Here is an 18,186-nt window from a genome sequence, read left to right on the forward strand (position 1 = left end):
GCAAAAAAAAATATGGATGAAATGGGTATTTTCTCAAGTTGAATAAAGCGGTGAAAAAATGAATTTAGGAAGCAGCGAATTATATTTGAATGGAAAACGAGTAAAAACTAAATTTTGCTCTTTCGCTTCATAATATCATAAATAAAATTTTCACCAAAATTATATAACTTGAGACAATTAACGCAGTGTATTCCATATCCATCCCTGTCAGTTCAATGGAATAAAGTTTTTCATATGGGCTATTAACTATTCTATAGGCAGCAACGTTCATTCAGCAACGCATAATTTTTTCCATGTAAGACCATCAGTAAGATGACTAGTTCAGGTCACTTGTATATTTTCTTTGTTCACAGATAGACATAAATGATGAAAACTTGTCCAAAATTGTTATAGCGACTTTATATCAACAATGACTTTGTCAATCTTAACTTTGTGTTGTTGGTACAAGAGATCTAACCTCTTAATACGTTTTATAATATATATATCAAGGCGTGTTTATCCATTAAACTATGAATAGACAAATGATAGATGGTAAAGATGCCATTGCTAGATTAAACCAAGAACGAAGTCATTCATTTTTAAACAATCAAATCAGATAACAGTTATTGAAACGAGTATCCATACAGTGTCAGATGTTCATCTTACGTAACATTTTTTTGTGTATCCAGATTATATAAGTATAATTTAGAAGACACAATGTAAGCAACGCGGTGTTATTGCTACCGATACTAACTTTCGTATAAACATACGAAAGGTCTCGACCTATCCATAAAAGCGTTTGCCGCTGTTTATACATAAACAGAGTTTGCAACGCCCACTGGATTGCTATGACAAATCCCCGAAATCAACTGTCATTTGTAACAGACGCATGAATCACTGAATAAATACCAATGCAGCTAACATTTAATATAGGTACCTCACATCTTTACTTTAGAAAGGTTATAATAATTGAGAAGAAAGTTTTAAACATATTAAAAACGAATGAATTGCATAAAAACTAATGGCACAATATACTAGTCAGAAATGTTTTCAAAAAGTATGGCTTCATATATAAAATGGCAAATTTTTTTTCAATTTTAGTACGTTCAAATAAAAAACGAATTTAAAGCTTCAGCAGTGTTTCAGGGAAATCTCTGAAATGTTCCCTAACAATTGTTGAACTGATATTGTATTTTTCGGCTTTGTTCTTTTCATTTTTTTTTGTCTAGTTTAAAGAATAGTATTACATTATGTTAAAAATTTTATTAATATTTAGAAATATATTTAAAAAAATATAATCAGCAGTTATAAAACTTCCAAACGTGTCTCAAACTCATAAAAGGCTCATTTTTATCTACATATAACTATTCTACGTCAATGTAATTGCCAGTGGGTAAGGTAAATTGCTACATCGCGCTTATTATTTTGAAAATTTTCCACTGGAAATTGTATAATTTTATTTGCAGAAGATAGATTAAAAGCAATCGGAACATGTGTAATATTCGTGGTCAATCCAATTCGTTTGAAGAATTACAAATTAACAAAACCACATGATGCACAAAACGATTTTCTTTATTGAACTTTTGTCATCCATTCACCTTGATCTTCGTTATGTAAGACTCTGTCTGATAACATCCTTTTAAGGTTATCATATTCAAATCTATTTGTCAAGGCGTCACCCAACACTGTTTGTCTGGTGTTTTTACTATTTATCTCATATCTAAATGAAATACTCAATTCGTCCCGCCTTGATGATAAAATTTATAAATATCTAGCGCTCCCGCCCAAATTTCGTGAGACATCGATTATTTGAATATAGTAATATGAATGCTACCATGGATATATCATTCTAATTTATTCTTGACTCAACATGGCAGCCCGTCAATCGGATTTTAATCGTGTCAGATCTTAACTGCATGCCAACGTTAATGGTTGATTTAATTTTATGAAATTCTCCCTGATTGTCTTCGGGCGTTGCATAACATGAATCTCGCGCAATTTCCACGGAAATTATTTCATTTCCAAGTATTTCGAAAATCTTTTTTCTTCTGGATTTGTTTGCGAGTTTTATCTTCATCACATTTCAGGACTTGGCTCAAATGCTTCGCACTGCAATTAAAGGAATGTAAGGTATTATGCACTTGAAATTATCAGATAACACGTGTTATCATAACAAGATTATGGGATGTTACTCACGCACCTGAAAAGAAACTTAATGTCAAATTAGTCGATAATTTGCGATATCTGTCAGTCATCGTAGTATAATGCTGTGAGAACGCAAGTGAAACGTCCCGACGAGTTCACCTCCGATCGGATTACTTTCGTCCTATTTTAAATAATAGATTTTGACAAGCTAAATCTCTCTCGTTTACCACGGCATATTTCTACCTTGCCCAAATTTATTGCTGAAAATTTTTTTCGTATTATTCTCATAAAATTCGCTCAACTTACGTAACAGATAATCTGACGATCTGATCTTGTTCCATAAACACTGGAGTCGAGAAAAAATATAGATGCAACTCCGATAACGATTAAATCACGATATACAATTCTCATTTAGTTAAACGATCGGGCTAGTCGAAGTAGATCAGTCGGAACGATTCGAGTCTAAGTGATCATAAGTAGTGCTAATAGTAGGACAAAATGTCTTTGTCTAATAATAAAAAAAAAACTTGTAACGACGATTGGAAAGCTTCCGCCGGGTATGCATTCATTAATGATTGCTTATTCATGAAAGACTTCCGCTCCCAAAGCTTGAATGCCGAATCTCAATTGACTATTTCCTCCCTAAAAGACAAAATGGGTTCCAAGTGCAAGGATAACAATACGATAATTACCGGGGGCACGAGCCATTATTGGGGCGGTTGGAACTTCTACAAGAAAAAGCTAATTATACAGATTAAAAGACTAAAACAACATTTCGCGCATTAATTTGTTAAAACAACATATTAGTATGTCACCTTGCATTTTAGATGACGGAGTGCAGGTCAGTAATAAGTTTTCTGTCCGATAGTTTAGATCAATTTTCATAGGTATGAATTAATGATAGACTTGCCCCGCTAATAACATAGTATTTTATCTGCGGTATGTAGATTTCTCACGAGGGGTTAGGTAGAACTGAGAGAACAAGTTCAAGTTGTTTTAAAAAATAAGTATGACAAGAAAAAAGAATCGGCTTAAATATCTATTTATTACTGAGGGATCTGAAGAGGAATTCACACTCTGTTGAATAGGAACAAGGAGTGAAGTTTGAAAAGCATTGAACGCTCTTACTTACTATAACTGAACTTGTTAATCTGTTTTTCGCAGAATATTATGTCAAATTCATTAAATACAATGACTAAAGAAAAGATGATTTGTCCAATGCAACGTAGTGCAAAAAGAAGATGTGCCGTATCGTTAGCAACGGGACACGTAAAAACCAAATCGCTAGATTTTGCACAAGCATTTCATCACTGGGAAAATTCAGTATCATTTCATCAAGGAGTGGACGCAACGAATTGTTGCAAAGGCAGTAATGTACAACTTCACAGTAGAAAGTTAAAAGGGTCTTCCAGTACACGAAATATTTCTACAAACGTCAGAACAAGCTCATCACGGGGTTTATCAATTGTGTCAAGTTCAGCCGTATCGTATTTGAAAACAACTTTCTTCATTCTTGGTGAGTAGTTAATGTGATATATATATATGTGTCGTACTTGATATTCAGATGTAACATATAGCATAATAATTATGTTTATGTGTATTTTAACTGTTATCTTATTGGCTCTATAAAAAGGCACGAGAAAGTCTTTATTAACCAGTATTGTGTATTGTGATATGCAGACGCAAACTTAATTGAATTTCAAATGTGACTTCAAAAACAAAATGGCGGGCTGACACATTGTGCAATGTGGATCTTGCACCACGCAATTTGTACGCTTCAACCCGTGACCTTAAACATATTTCTCGTACACCAATCCCTGGTTGAAACAGTGTACGCGAATAATGAAAAGTGAAACGATATGATGACATTACCTAAAAATCGTGACTAGTTAGAGAGGATTTGTCTAATCTTACAGGAGTTGCATGTTGAGATACAAAAACAAATAGATCGGATTAAGGCATAAAATTTGTTAACGCTCTTGAAATGCAGCACGAATTTAAAGTAAAATTTAATTAGTAAATAACACTGTTCGCACGAAAAGGCCGCTTCTTACGTAACATGAAATAGAAGGAAAATTGCTCGGATCATTTTAATGCTAAAAAACTTAATATACAGTACTAATAAAAAATCTGTTTGTCTTATATTTGTTTCTTTATTTATAAGTCACTTTTAAATTTATTTGATTTTAACGCTGAATTCAATTTACAGTCATTCATCTTACACTTCTTCAAGCCGTCAGCTTCGCCGCATCTCATGATGGCGAAATATCTCGCTTATCGTCTACTGGGAAAAGTTATATAACTGTCGCATTCTCGAGTGATGAGAAAATCAACAAGGAGAGAAGTTACCTGCAGCAGATAGCGAGACTTTCAAGCCAAGTATCGAAGAGACAAACGCGCTCCGTGCATCAGTGTCGACCTGAAGTTCAGCAATTCTCTAACCTGGCTAATCATGCTTATCAAATGGCGGTAAATAAATTTATACATTGTGATGTTTAAAATTTACTTCGATAAAATCTTAATGTCTGAGAAATGTCGACAATGTTATCGTACGAACAAGAACAATGTGAAACTTTTAAATGCCCCGAGGAACACTATTCGAAGTTCAGCTGTGACCGTGAACTTGCACTGACCAACGTTGACGATAAATATGTTTTTAAATTAAAGTATGCGGTCGTCAAGGAACATTAGTTGCAAAACAAGTGTAAATTTCGACGATTTGCGAAATGATTATGTCAGTCAAAGAGGACGAATAAAAATTCAAATTATATAATGAAGATTAAAATGTTTATTTTTTGAACTGGAATTATTATCTGCAAAGCAATCAAAACTAAAACCATAAAAAGCATTTATCTAAAGTTTTTGATTTTTTTTCAGAGACTTGGATTCGAGAAAATATTTACGAAACGGCACGCATTCAACCATTTGCTTGCAACAAGATCTTGGGAGGGTTACTGCCTTCACACACATGAACAATTGAAAGAAGTTTTTTGCGACAGCCACAGAAAAGCTGGTCTTTTCGGAAAACACACAGATGATCTGCAAGCCTCGATTCGATCAATGTCCATCCTATTACAGCAAGAGGTATGTTATACATACATATATATATACGCGACCTGCGACAAAATTTCTCAAATTCCTCTCATTTTACCAGTGTTCTAAAACGTGCATTTTTTTTCAGATGAATTCCGTGAAACAACAGTACACGAGCTGGTCTCGAGCATCCTGTACTGAGCATACAACGAATTCGGGCTACACAGCATTGAGGCGGAAAATTTTGAACAAACTGCATAGTATTTATATTAGCGTACAGAATTACTGCCTGGCGGACATATAATCTGTAGCACACTCTCACCTTTATTTCATCAAATAGTTCCTTCAACATATTGAAAAACTGGCTGCGCCGTTATCGATCCCGCTGTAATGTCTATGCAATACTAGCCACTTCGTTGTATAGGAGGAGATGCTAAGCACGATTGTTATGTTTATAATACAAAGTATTCTGCACTTTATTATTTGATTCATTGATTTTCATTTCGTTGTCTAACCGTACAAAATATATTATAGTTTTATGTAACTGGTTTACATTTATAACAAATTATGTTTTTTTTCTGTCCCAAAATGTTTTTTGTGTTATTATAGTCCACTGTCTGAAATGTTTCAACTAGATAAATGTCTACTCTTGAACGTCAACACAAAATCATTTCCATCGACTATTATGACGCAATAAGTTCACACTTTAATAAAAAGAACAGTGACATTAAGTTTCAAAAATATATTTGAATACAACCAAAAATATATAATATATGTTGCATAACACATATTTTTACGTTTGGCTTTTCATTTTGTTCAATATTTGTTATATGACTCAATTATCAGACATTAATTTTCGATACACTTGACTATATCTCATATTTATATATCATTATTATTATTCGTTCCTTAATTTATAGTGTTTTCCTTGCACGGAAATAAATGTCGACAATTTTGAATTTACCAAGTCTACATTGTGTGAGTTTGCATTCAAACGCTAGGTTTACTTAGTACGTAAAGATCTAATACAACAGACCGCCGATCTTATCAAATGAACTGAAGAAATAACCAAATAACAACAAGGTGTGTTCAAACCTATGTTTACAAAAAACGAAAACAAGAATTTTCTATTTAGTATCATAACAAATTGTCCCGGCCGACGAAGAGTTAAAAGTATAAATTGAAAACATTGATAATAAATAACCTAACCCAGGCAATTATTTTATCTCGTGGATCGAACCACATGTCATTTAGCGCAAACCACGCGAACCTATATATGAGTACGGATCACAAACTATTTACAACAGCAAAGTTCAAATATGGACGTCTAGATTAACGACTTTCATTGCCTTTGACCGATGCTGTCAGCAACTTTTTTTCTGGTCTGAAAGTGGCTGTTTCAAAGTTTTTCAGTTCTCGTGGTTGTTTTTTGTTGGTACTTGCTTAAAGGTGGGTTATCACCAAACATTTTCGTTGCAAATTTAATTCTACATAATTTTTTAGGATCTTTGGTGTTTACCATCTGCATAAAGTGGGTTTCGTTTGCGAGACCCAAATTTATAAAAGGGAACCCTGTTGAAATCGAACGAAAATTAGTATGTCCCGTTGATGACGTAGTATACTAGTATACTGAGAACTCGTCGGCGTGATTTTGCATTAGGCCAAAGGCAATTATAGCCAGACCCCAGCGATCAAAAAAAGCCAAATCAAGACACAAAAAAAGCCAACAATTTTACTAAGTACAAAAGACCCATGATTTGTCAGATTTTAAGCCTTTGGCAACGTACTGGTGATGATGTAGAGCCATCAGTTCATTCAGTGAGGCACACAAATAGAAAGTAAAGTTCCTATAGAACTGTAAAAAGTAAAATAAATATCAAGCGGACAGCATTATTTTACCATTCAATATATACAATACAGGGTGCCGCTTCAGTCTGTCAGTATGTAATATACCTACATGTTTCTACTTAAACTTGTGATATACCTTAAAAAATTCTCTCTTATCTGTATATCGTACCTAATTATAGAAAAAATTTTCACTTTCAAAATTTATAAACCATCAATTTTATTAAAAAATTATCTAACCCCCTGCCGCTCACAGGTGGACCACTGATATCTAATTCAGTAATTCTAGCGTAGTTAATCACATCGTTACTGCAAGTGCATAATTAAACTAAAGCTCACATAAACCATATCAGACATAATGAAATATAAATTATACAACTATTTTTTAGAAACAGAACCTAAAACTGACAAATAAAACACAAAACTATAAAAACGAAGCAATGTTTACAACCCTGCTTGAACATCTGTCTGAGCAGCTGCAGAAACTGCAACTATTTCCTATTGGGCATGGTTCAGAGTTAATGTAACAAAAAAGGAAAGCGATTCTCCAGGAAATTCTAATGTTAAGTATATAAGTACAGGTAATAGACTATTGTTCAGCTGTTACACACTAAATATTGTATTTCATATGATTTTAATAATGGACACTAGAATAGACTTTAGAAAAGCCAAAAAACCAAACGGAAATTCTGACGCCAAACGCGTTTGAAAAAAACTAAAAATGGCAAATTTGGCGTTCAAAAAGCCAATATGGCAACCCTGGCTGCCACTTGGTTGAGCAGTTGACGCGGTTATCTTGCTCGACGGTGCTTGGAGTCTCTTTTTGGACACGAAGTGGACATAACGATCGTTTCAAAATTTTGTTGTTATTGTTATTGTTTTTTGTCTCCGTCTCCATTTTTAAAAAATCGCTTTTCTCTTCGAATACTAGACCAACTGCTTTGAAATTTTCAGTGGTTGAAGATAAAATTTTTCTCCAGAAGGCTATTACTTTTTTTCGCTATGACGTCATCAAAATTATTGCCATTGGGTGGCGCTACGTGTCCATATATTTGAGCATAGCTCTCTTGTTTGCATTAACGAGCGCCTCTGGATTTTCTTGACATCCTCCGGATACTATAATTCAGGGTGGTCCAAACCCAGGCCCGCAGCGTGATTATCTGTGGACCGCGTCGCCTTTGCTGAAAGATATTCGAAAAATCGCATTTGGTGTTGTTTCGTCATAAAAATACCATAAAATCTTTTCGACATCTTGTTACATAACTAATGTCACTGCTAGCTGAAGCAACTAGCGAAGTTGAATTGAGTGTGATTGGGTAGTTCAAATTGTTCACTGGCTTTCCATTTATTTGGTTGGGAATATATTCCAACGGTTATAGGAACTAAATATTAATGTTATAGCCTAAGAATATAATTCGTTCGATGTTTTGCAACCAGCCTACACAGTATTAAAAAAAATGTTCTTCTAATATTTCAGAAAAATTAGTAATTACTCTCCTGTACCTTACATTTGATAAAATATCATTCAGCAGTTGTGACGAATATAATCTAAAAGGGCACCATAAAACTTGCTATCATGTGTATCCAAATTTTGAGGAATTTTGCTTTGAAAACCCCCATCGATGTTCGAGAGCACTTACATTTGCGGGAGCACTTTCTTCGGTATGAAGAGTTTGAAATCTTAAATTAAATGTAGATATAGCTAAACTTTTGCATGTTTCAGTGATTTTTCTGGCGTATTTTTTATGATTTGTATGATTCCGAGTCTCTTCCCATCATTAAACCGCCACATTGCTCTCAAGCAAACGCGAATAGTTTTTGACCAATTTGAGCGATTTCTAGATGAAAAAGATAAGTTACAACCAGCTGAAACAATAGTCACAGATGAGGAATTAGCTTTAATCCTCAACAAGTGGTGGGATTCAAATTTTTTTTCAGCCGATTCTGTTCAAAAGACATATTTTTTTAGCAAATAAACTGATTATTTTTAATTATTTCCTAATTAACATTTCAAAATAATGGATAAGTAAGTATCATTATGTCAAAATTAGCATCGAAATTTTTGATGATGTTGAGGATTGTCTATATTGCTGTATATATATAATATATAATCGTTGATAATGAACTTAAAAACAGAAAGGTGTATGAACTACTGCTAACCGGTTCGCTGATATCATAAAATTTTGTGAGACGGTTCTATAGAACCGGTGCGGACCGTCTGAATCCCACTACTGCATAGGGGGTATATTTTACAAAATTTAAGACAAAAATCAAAGACAGAAATGCAGTACAACATAATCAGTGAGCTTATTTCTGATGATTCATCTGTCACCGGATCATCTTTAATTTATATCCTTGATAATAAGGAGTGTGGAACATTGATGAAACTGATTTCTAAAATCACAGATATGCTTGTACAGGTAGAACTTGACTTTCGTGAATATTATTCCTTTGAGAATGTGATGGCATCCATATCAATTATTGTGGCATTTTTTAGGAGTGTCACTATTTTGTTTTCGCTTCCGCAGCTGGTCATTAGAAGTCGGCCCAGTTTGCCAATTGATGATTTTGATATTTTTCTTTGTGACTATTGTGTTCTCAAACTGAGCATATTGATTTAGATCTGGTACTTCGCACTTTCTACCAATTTGTCTCATATGACCAATGTATGCTTCTAATGCGTCCTGATTGATTCTTTTTGTCTGAATATAAATTCCTTGTTTTGTTTAGCAAAAATCTAACCAACTTGACTATAGCTTCTGTTCTTGAAATGAGGCCTTGGTAGGTTTGATAACTTAGAAATTGTTCTTCTTTTTCTCGTGGTGTTGATCCTGTCAAACTTTTTTTCCAATCGTTCAATTCTCCTGTAAAGGTGTGTTCGAGCCAATTTAATCTGTCATCATTAGGGTTTATGGATGGTCTGAGATCCTTCTTATATTTATAATTTATTCTTGGGTTCAAGTCAAACCACTTATTTATTATCCTGGCAATCCAAGCACTTCTCTCCATCTCTTCTCCCCCTTATATGTCATCAGCTTTGAAACTGTGGCTGAAAGTATATTTGTTGCATAACAAACCCTCATTTTTGAAAAGCTCTGATTTGAAAAATGCGCCTCTGTCAGTTTGCAACAGAGGAGTTCTTCTGATGCAAAAAATTTGAAACTTTTCGAAAATGATCGCACAAAATATATTTTTCATTATATTTCAAAAATTTGCAGCCGCTGTAACTACCGGATCGAATGGTATTGGCACTTGTTTTCAAGAGATGTGGAGGGTCCATAATGAAAAAAAATTTAGCTCTGGTCTATAAATGTTAATACAGCAGCGAGGAAATTCCTGTTTCTTATTGTTCATTAGGGTAAAGATTTTACGATTACATGTTGCTCCATCAGCAACTAGTGCAGGGGTGGGCAACCCCTGGCACGCGTGCCAAACTTGGCACGCTAGCCCATTTATTCGGCACGCGAGAGAAGACTCGGAAACGAGATCATTCTCCTTCATATAAAGAGTTTCAAATTTCTGAATTATCTGATGAAATTTGGTGTTCGTTTATTCATTATCGTTTACCAAAACTGTTATTTATTTAAACTCTTTTTGTACTTTCATGACATATGGGCTATGGCTACAAAGAAATATATTATGACGTAACAAATGAGTGAGTTCTCGAGAAGGGCGCAGCGTTCATTTGTCCACATTCTTACATACCTAGTCATAATGCTCATGTTGGTTAGAGTTACCTGCTAACTCACTGTTATAATTCAATTTGGAAACAAATATTAGCGATAGCATACAAGGGAGAATACAAGGGAGGAGTGCTGGAAACGAACTATTTCGTGATGAGGATGTCATTCCCGAAAATTTCCCATGTCTTTAAAACTTTGCAACTGCATTATTCTCCCTGTTTTCATCTACATATGCTTGCGAATCTCTGTTCTCAGTTATGAACTTTATTAGGTCTCGTGATAGAATTAGCCCAAAAGATGAAACCAGTAGTTAGTGTAAATCAAAAAATATGAACCCAAGCTAAAAATTCTATCAACGGTATTGCAGCAGCAGAAGTCTCACTGATATGGAATAAAAAAAAGTAATCAAATGTATTTGTCACACTGATGTTTTCCCGAATAGGAAATCTGTTCATACATGTTTGAGTGATTAAGAAAATATTTGATTAAAGGATTTCGTTACTGATAGCAGTTAAGAGCTAAACAAATATTCTACTTTTACCTCCTTGCATTACAGTGCCCAGGTCATTGAAAAGCTGAACAAATGTTTCTCTGTCTTTTAAAAGTTGTTTTATTTTAGCCTCAAGATCTGTGATTCTGTTCAAAGTTAACATTAAAATGATACCAACCTAAGCATTTGTATATCTGTTTTGCTCTGCACTTTTCATTGCCGGACACTTCACAAATATCATGCCAGATTTATATATATGACAAAATACCATGATACCCTTCCATGTGTGCCAACTGGCAATAAGCTTTCTTTGGGTTCTTTTAAGACATTTATCATGATCTCAAAATATTTATATCCCTTGTTGCAGAAGCACAATATTAATTGGTAATTATAACGGCTTAGCACCATACGATGGCGATGTGCTCGTTAGGGTGATTGGAATAAATAGATCGTACAGGCACTTTATTTCTGATGACGCGGTTCTGTCTGAGTTCCTTTCAAAGTTCGAAACGATTGTCCAAAGATGTTTATTGTTGAGTCAAAATAGTAGTCAAATAATGATGAAATAGTTGTCAAACAGTAATCCGGTAAAATACAGTGCTATTACACAGGAGGGACCAATAATAACTATACGAAACAGGAAAATAGAATTATATGATGTAAATTTAAACTACGCCTACTTAATAATACCAAAAGCCCCCGATTGATTACGATACAAATTTATACGTCCTACCTCCAAGCGGCTCACGCCGAAAGAGATCCCGCCAACACCAAAATGGTCAGGGTTCAATGCCCTAAGTTACCGTTGCCAGTTTAGTTACAATAATAGCGGTCACCGTTTAGAATCATGGCCGCTACAGTAATGACATGAACACCTTGATACTTTTCGAAGTGTGTCAACCGTATAAGAATACCTATTCATATTCTGTTCTGTAGCTACGTTTTCTGCCTAATAAATACGTATTCCCAATAACCATATATATAGTAAGTATACTTTCAACGTACAATACTTTGAAACCCAAAACCGAACATGAATCGAAGAATTAAAAGCCTCAATACGGCCAATTTTGCACCCGGCTCGGCTAAAGCGTGGGCTTTTGCAGCGACGATATTCTTTCTTCATATGCAACGAACCATGGAACGGAACAACGTAAAAATGCAGGGGTATAATGAGTATGGTGTGGGCAGTTTCTACACATTGTGTTTGAGTGAATTTAGTAACATACCCCCAAAAATATTGCCTTCAACCAGATTTATGCAGCGCCTGCTATGTGTTTTAAAACAGGAAGAATGCAGTGCTGTACATGCGCAAAATACGATTCACACATATTCTATTTGAGTCGGGACAGGTCCGATATAGCATATTATTACGTACCAAATGTTTCGCCGCTGCCATCAAGGTTTAGGAATAAACGTGCCGAATATCGCGAGTCTTGACTGACAAACGATCATACAATACCTTTTTCGCTGTTCAGATAATACATGGGTACTTGGCAAGTTTTTTGAAGAATCTTCAACTCTTACGACTAAAATGTAGGCAGGCCTCAGATCTGAATTGTATTATTTGAATAAATCTTGAATATATGATGACAAACTTACACATTGAAGGTAACATAAACAAAATATTTTGTGGCGATTTCATTGAGAATGCGCCCACAGAGCCGAGTTTATTGCTGTCGCAGAAAAAGATGTTGCTACTGTGGTTGTAGAATGTAGATGAATCAGAAGACTCAAGGATTCCGGATTGGTCGTTTATTGTACGTAAACTCACAATTTATCACTTAAAACAGAATAAACAAAACATCACTAGAGAACTGAGAACACAACCGACCTCCAGTCCGACGGCCGAAGAAAAGAAGAGAGGGGATATTTTTTCTCCCACGTGTAGTGAGTGGTCGGCGTCCAAATCCGAAAAAAACAGCATTAAACAAGGGTCAACATAACTGTCCATATACATAAAATATGTATATACACACAATATAAACACGGACACTTTAGTCCGCGTCAATTGGCAGCGGAGGAATTTTTGTATGCGTGTTTACAGTTATCTGCATATTCAGTATTCATTGGTTTTTTGGTATGATCTTATTGCCAATCAGTCGATCGCGAGCTATTTTCAAAATTTCAGTCGATAGTGGTCGAAGGCAGGTTGGCCACTCCTGGCCTATACCAATACGCGATTTGCCTGATATTCTGCTTCCCGTAGAAAATGTTTCTAGAAGGAAGAGTGTTAGAGATCTAAGAGCTACAAAAAGAAGTGGTTTGCCAAATAACTATAATAAACGGATTCAATAATGTCCTAGCAACAAAATTTACAAACAGAAAATTAGTGAAAAACAATCCGCTATTTGCATCAGCAGACAAGAATTTGTTGACTACATGCTCAGGGTTTTAGCCTCAACAATGAGCAGAATGATGCTTGATGCTTGAATAGCGTCCGGGGATGCCATTTTCAGCATGGCAGACTTACGCCTCAAATTCACTAAAATATCACGAATACAATAGAATTTTAAACAAACAACTTACTGACCTGAATTGGAATTTTTTTCTGATTACAAATGAAGTCACAATGTCGGAGCGCTTGTTTGCTTGTACCATATTTGTATCCAGGAACTACCACAGACATATATATATAATAACTCAAATAACAATTTTATTTGGAAATTGCTCTATGGTGGGATATTACCTGATTAATGTTTCGTATTGACTAAATTTTTTTTATTTAGAGTTTTCCAGCATACATAAGGTGAAAAATATTGCAATAACGTAAGAACATAATCCAGATTTTCCTACCAAACAGCTGCTGTAGGGGACACCATTCACGAACTTTATCACATCTCTTCTTGTGATCGTATTAGGCTACTGTGTGATATACTGTATAGGTTTTATTTATGTTCGATGGTTTAGTTAATTACAACTAACATTCCACATGGCTTTCTCTATTTCTATTTTTCATCTAATATGATATTCGTTTCATCAAATTCAACTATTTCTCGTCGTCAATTTGTCTCTCCGGCAGTAATTTGTCTAGATTCCCTACGTTCAATACAATATTTATCATATAGAAAAATGAACATAAAGTATTCAGACGGTTTGACTGATATATATTTCATGTAAGATGAGTTGAGTTGATTCGAAACGAATGCGTAATCCCGTTATTAGGTTGAGTAACATATAACAACTGGTCGCCATCGTTCCTTTCATCCTATATAGACACGCCTGTAACCCCAACTGTTTAGTGTCATATAATTCTGTCTTACATTTTGATATGTTTCCAGGAATCGCCACGCGTCATAATCCGAAAGCGACTTTATTTTAATGACGCCGTATCCGCACATCTTATAGGAGAGATTGGAACATCAGGAGAACTTCCAGAAAGGATCATGTTCCTAGAGCTTCATAGTTCGGTTTGTTTATGTTCCAAAGAAGGTAAGCAGGGGTAAATAAATCATTGAAATCATTTTATTTCATGAGGAATGTGGACATTCTATAAATGAGAATATCAGAAATGTGTATGTTATAGATATATCCAAAAATAGGATTTCCCACCTGGCACATGGGCTGTGTACAGGTTTTTTCGCTTTATTGGACACAAGGTGGACCTATGAATCGTTTTGTTTTTGTTATTTTTCTTATGAAATAATCGCTTTTCTCTTCAACTAATGGACCAATTGCTTAGAAATTTTCAGTGGGTAAAGATTACATTTTTTGCTAGAAGGCTATTACTTTTTCGTGTCCATATATTTGAGCATAGCTCTCTTGTTTCTGAATTGTATTGAGAATGAAAAAAATACTCAACCATCTGACCACAATGCGCAGAGGTAAAACAGATTCATTCAAGTTTTAGACCAATCGTCATTGAGAGCATATGAATTGGGAGCCAATGACAAAAAAAAAATTCTCTAGTGGTTTATTGGTTCTATAGGGTTACCCATTGCTATATATATATATTATGTTGTGAAACAGCCAAACTGTACAACGCCGTTTTTTTCTCAATCTTTTTTTATTTTTGTAAGCAAGTGTGACATCGCATATTTATAGCACAATAAAATATCTCTATTATTTATTTAAAAAATATTTCTAACAAAGAAATTGCATATGCATGAATCCAATACATATGATTCATACAAAGCTTTACTTGAAGTCAAACAAAATATGACATATAAAATAACCCAAGCGTCCCCTACATACAAAAACACAGAATCTTGATATTAACGATCTACAATACGTTACCATCAATTCATAACATGATTTTTAACTGGGCATGCTTGGTCACTTAAGCAAGTATCTCGCTAATTAACAACCACGATAAATATCAACGCTATAAAAATTGTAATCAGAGCGCTATTCACATCAAAATTTCAAGTTTAATTTATAGTTTTACGGTATTGGCTCGAACTTGTATTTCTCGTAATCAAATTGCTTAAATGAACTAAGTATTTACAGGGCAAGATGTGAATCAGCTAACTTCTCTCTGGGGTTTCCAACCGTCCCTTATTTCAAAGGTGAGTCTTTTATTGAGAATTTCTGTCTTTGTCCTTCATCGAAGTTAGAATGGACGTAAACGTCATCACTGCTATAAAATTTCGGAATGGCATTTTATTGGTAAACTTACGTTTTTGTGCTAAAGTTGCTGTCAAAAGCTCGATTTTCAACTCCGCTTCCAATAGTCTCATTCACGTCCTCCACCGACAATTTTTTAGATTTTTTTTTCTTGTTCTTTTTTCCATCTACTTTCTTTGAAGTGGATTGATTGGGAATTGTATTCGTTTTTGCATTATTTTTGTCATTTTCTTCATTCTTTAATTAAGGGATGATAGTTTAAAGTTTTAGATTGGGTAACTGTGGCAATGAAGTAAGTTCATTTCGTTTAATAAAACGCCACGATAAATAGAATTCTTTCTGGTTTCAAAAATAGGACCAATTTGTTATATATATGCTAATTCCTTACTTCGAATTGGAAACATTAGGATCTCACCTGGTGTGCGTTTTTTAACAGGGTGCTGTATTAATAAGAATAAGCGGACACCAAATAAAAAAAAATGAAGCGACATCGTTGCGGAAATATTTAAAACTTAATTTTGCAATAAAAAAATGATATCTTAAGATGGAAACTCTGACAGCTACTACTTACACCAATTACTGTCGCCGCCATCAAATGTACAAACGTTGACCATCGATGAATCAACATTGTCACAAACTGGATCAATAGAATCACAAGGAAAAAAATAAGAAATAGAAAAGAGAGTGGTTGCAGCTGTAAAATGATAAATGTATTTAGAATTCTATAAATAAATATTTGTATTCCTATTCGTTCTTCTTATTATTCCTTTTATAACAAGTTGCAAAAAAACACAGTTAATTTAGATCTCATAAATTGGCGAGCCCAAAAGCATATCCTGATTCCAACATATCATAAATTTGGATATCTGTTCAACATTATGACTAACAAGTATCTAATTTAACTATTGTGATATCCCATCCTGTTAAAACAGTAGCAACATTATTCATGTGGTTCCTAAGTATATTAACGTTAATATATTTCCAAAATAAAGCACGTCATACCATCTTGACCATATTCAAAAACTTCATATTAAAGTGTACTCTAAATCCCCCAGAATATCATTTTTGACAAACAATAAAATAGCAAAATCGATCAAATATTTTTCGCATGTACTCACCACGATTTCGTTTCCATTCCTGTCATTAAATGTGATGTTTATATCTTGAATTGCCAAAGTTAGTGAAAAAGTCAAAACGATCCACAAACTATTGATCAGAAAGTATGCTCCCGTCATTTTGTTTCGCAATGTAATCAAATCTGATTGAATTCTTTTCTTATCTTCCTGAAAATATTTACTCGTTCCAACGTACAAAAATGCAAACAGCATCTCAGAGATGTTTTTTTCATGGCAAAGTGGAATAAACTAAACAATCTATTTGCAATTATATTGAAGACATGCAAACCATTACTAGCATATTATTACAAACGTATTAATATTTTCTCCAAATCATATTTTTATTCTATTGTTAGTTTATTATCTATCCAACGTAGTTATTTTAACTTCTTGAATCGTTCGCATGTGACAAAAACGTATTTATGAATTCCAATCGCAAGATTACAGCTATCCGTATATATATGATACAAATGACTTTTTGACATATGGAAAAATACCAAAAATAGCTTGATGTTCTTGCCTGATAGCTGATTACTTACTGAAAATGTGTTTATTCCAGGTATAATTCTTACCTTGTCTTCTTTCAATGGCGCCAGGTATTTTTCAATCATTTGTTTCCAAAATTTATGTTCATCTTTGTCGATGAAACTAATGAATATGGGAGTTGTTGAAAAAAACGAAAACATAAAATTAATGAATAAAATTATTTTAGTATTTAAATACGAGTAAGATTATCTAGTCAATATCTCACTAATGTTTATTAAATCAAGTTGGGATTCTAGTTGAAAGATTTTGGTCTTTGTAACGGCACAAGTAATTGCCTACTTAATAATACCAAAAGCCCCCGATTGATTACGATACAAATTTATACGTCCTACCTCCAAGCGGCTCACGCCGAAAGAGATCCCGCCAACACCAAAATGGTCAGGGTTCAATGCCCTAAGTTACCGTTGCCAGTTTAGTTACAATAATAGCGGTCACCGTTTAGAATCATGGCCGCTACAGTAATGACATGAACACCTTGATACTTTTCGAAGTGTGTCAACCGTATAAGAATACCTATTCATATTCTGTTCTGTAGCTACGTTTTCTGCCTAATAAATACGTATTCCCAATAACCATATATATAGTAAGTATACTTTCAACGTACAATACTTTGAAACCCAAAACCGAACATGAATCGAAGAATTAAAAGCCTCAATACGGCCAATTTTGCACCCGGCTCGGCTAAAGCGTGGGCTTTTGCAGCGACGATATTCTTTCTTCATATGCAACGAACCATGGAACGGAACAACGTAAAAATGCAGGGGTATAATGAGTATGGTGTGGGCAG

At 34.4% G+C, this 18,186-nt stretch overlaps 2 protein-coding genes across 2 annotated transcripts; one reads left to right on the top strand and one right to left on the bottom strand.

Annotated features, from left to right (window-relative positions):
• The first annotated feature begins 3,198 nt into the window (after nucleotides 1-3,198).
• Nucleotides 3,199-6,116, top strand: LOC120345790 (uncharacterized). The gene is made up of 4 exons (XM_039415338.2): nucleotides 3,199-3,640; nucleotides 4,334-4,593; nucleotides 5,002-5,208; nucleotides 5,306-6,116. Exons 1-4 carry the CDS (start codon nucleotides 3,295-3,297, stop codon nucleotides 5,459-5,461), a joined length of 969 nt encoding a protein of 322 aa, XP_039271272.2. The 5' UTR covers nucleotides 3,199-3,294; the 3' UTR covers nucleotides 5,462-6,116.
• Nucleotides 6,117-8,576: 2,460 nt separating this feature from the next.
• Nucleotides 8,577-17,501, bottom strand: LOC144425870 (uncharacterized). The gene is made up of 7 exons (XM_078115627.1): nucleotides 17,426-17,501; nucleotides 16,857-17,021; nucleotides 16,310-16,432; nucleotides 15,791-15,975; nucleotides 11,227-11,321; nucleotides 9,749-9,866; nucleotides 8,577-8,682 (listed from the first exon to the last, which is right to left on the bottom strand). Exons 1-7 carry the CDS (start codon nucleotides 17,462-17,464, stop codon nucleotides 8,577-8,579), a joined length of 831 nt encoding a protein of 276 aa, XP_077971753.1. The 5' UTR covers nucleotides 17,465-17,501.
• Nucleotides 17,502-18,186: the final 685 nt, after the last annotated feature.

This window comes from Styela clava, chromosome 8 (genome assembly GCF_964204865.1).
Source record: "Styela clava chromosome 8, kaStyClav1.hap1.2, whole genome shotgun sequence".
Lineage (NCBI taxonomy): Eukaryota > Metazoa > Chordata > Ascidiacea > Stolidobranchia > Styelidae > Styela > Styela clava.

Coding starts and splice junctions, on each gene's coding strand:
- LOC120345790 (XM_039415338.2), top strand. CDS start 3,295: ATGTCAAATTCATTAAATACAATGACTAAAGAAAAGATGATTTGTCCA. Junction 3,641..4,333: donor AACAACTTTCTTCATTCTTG/GTGAGTAGTTAA, acceptor TTCAATTTACAG/TCATTCATCTTACACTTCTT. Junction 4,594..5,001: donor ATCATGCTTATCAAATGGCG/GTAAATAAATTT, acceptor ATTTTTTTTCAG/AGACTTGGATTCGAGAAAAT.
- LOC144425870 (XM_078115627.1), bottom strand. CDS start 17,464: ATGATTGAAAAATACCTGGCGCCATTGAAAGAAGACAAG. Junction 16,433..16,856: donor GGAATGGAAACGAAATCGTG/GTGAGTACATGC, acceptor ATCATTTTACAG/CTGCAACCACTCTCTTTTCT. Junction 11,322..15,790: donor AGCAACTTTAGCACAAAAAC/GTAAGTTTACCA, acceptor AACTTTGAACAG/AATCACAGATCTTGAGGCTA.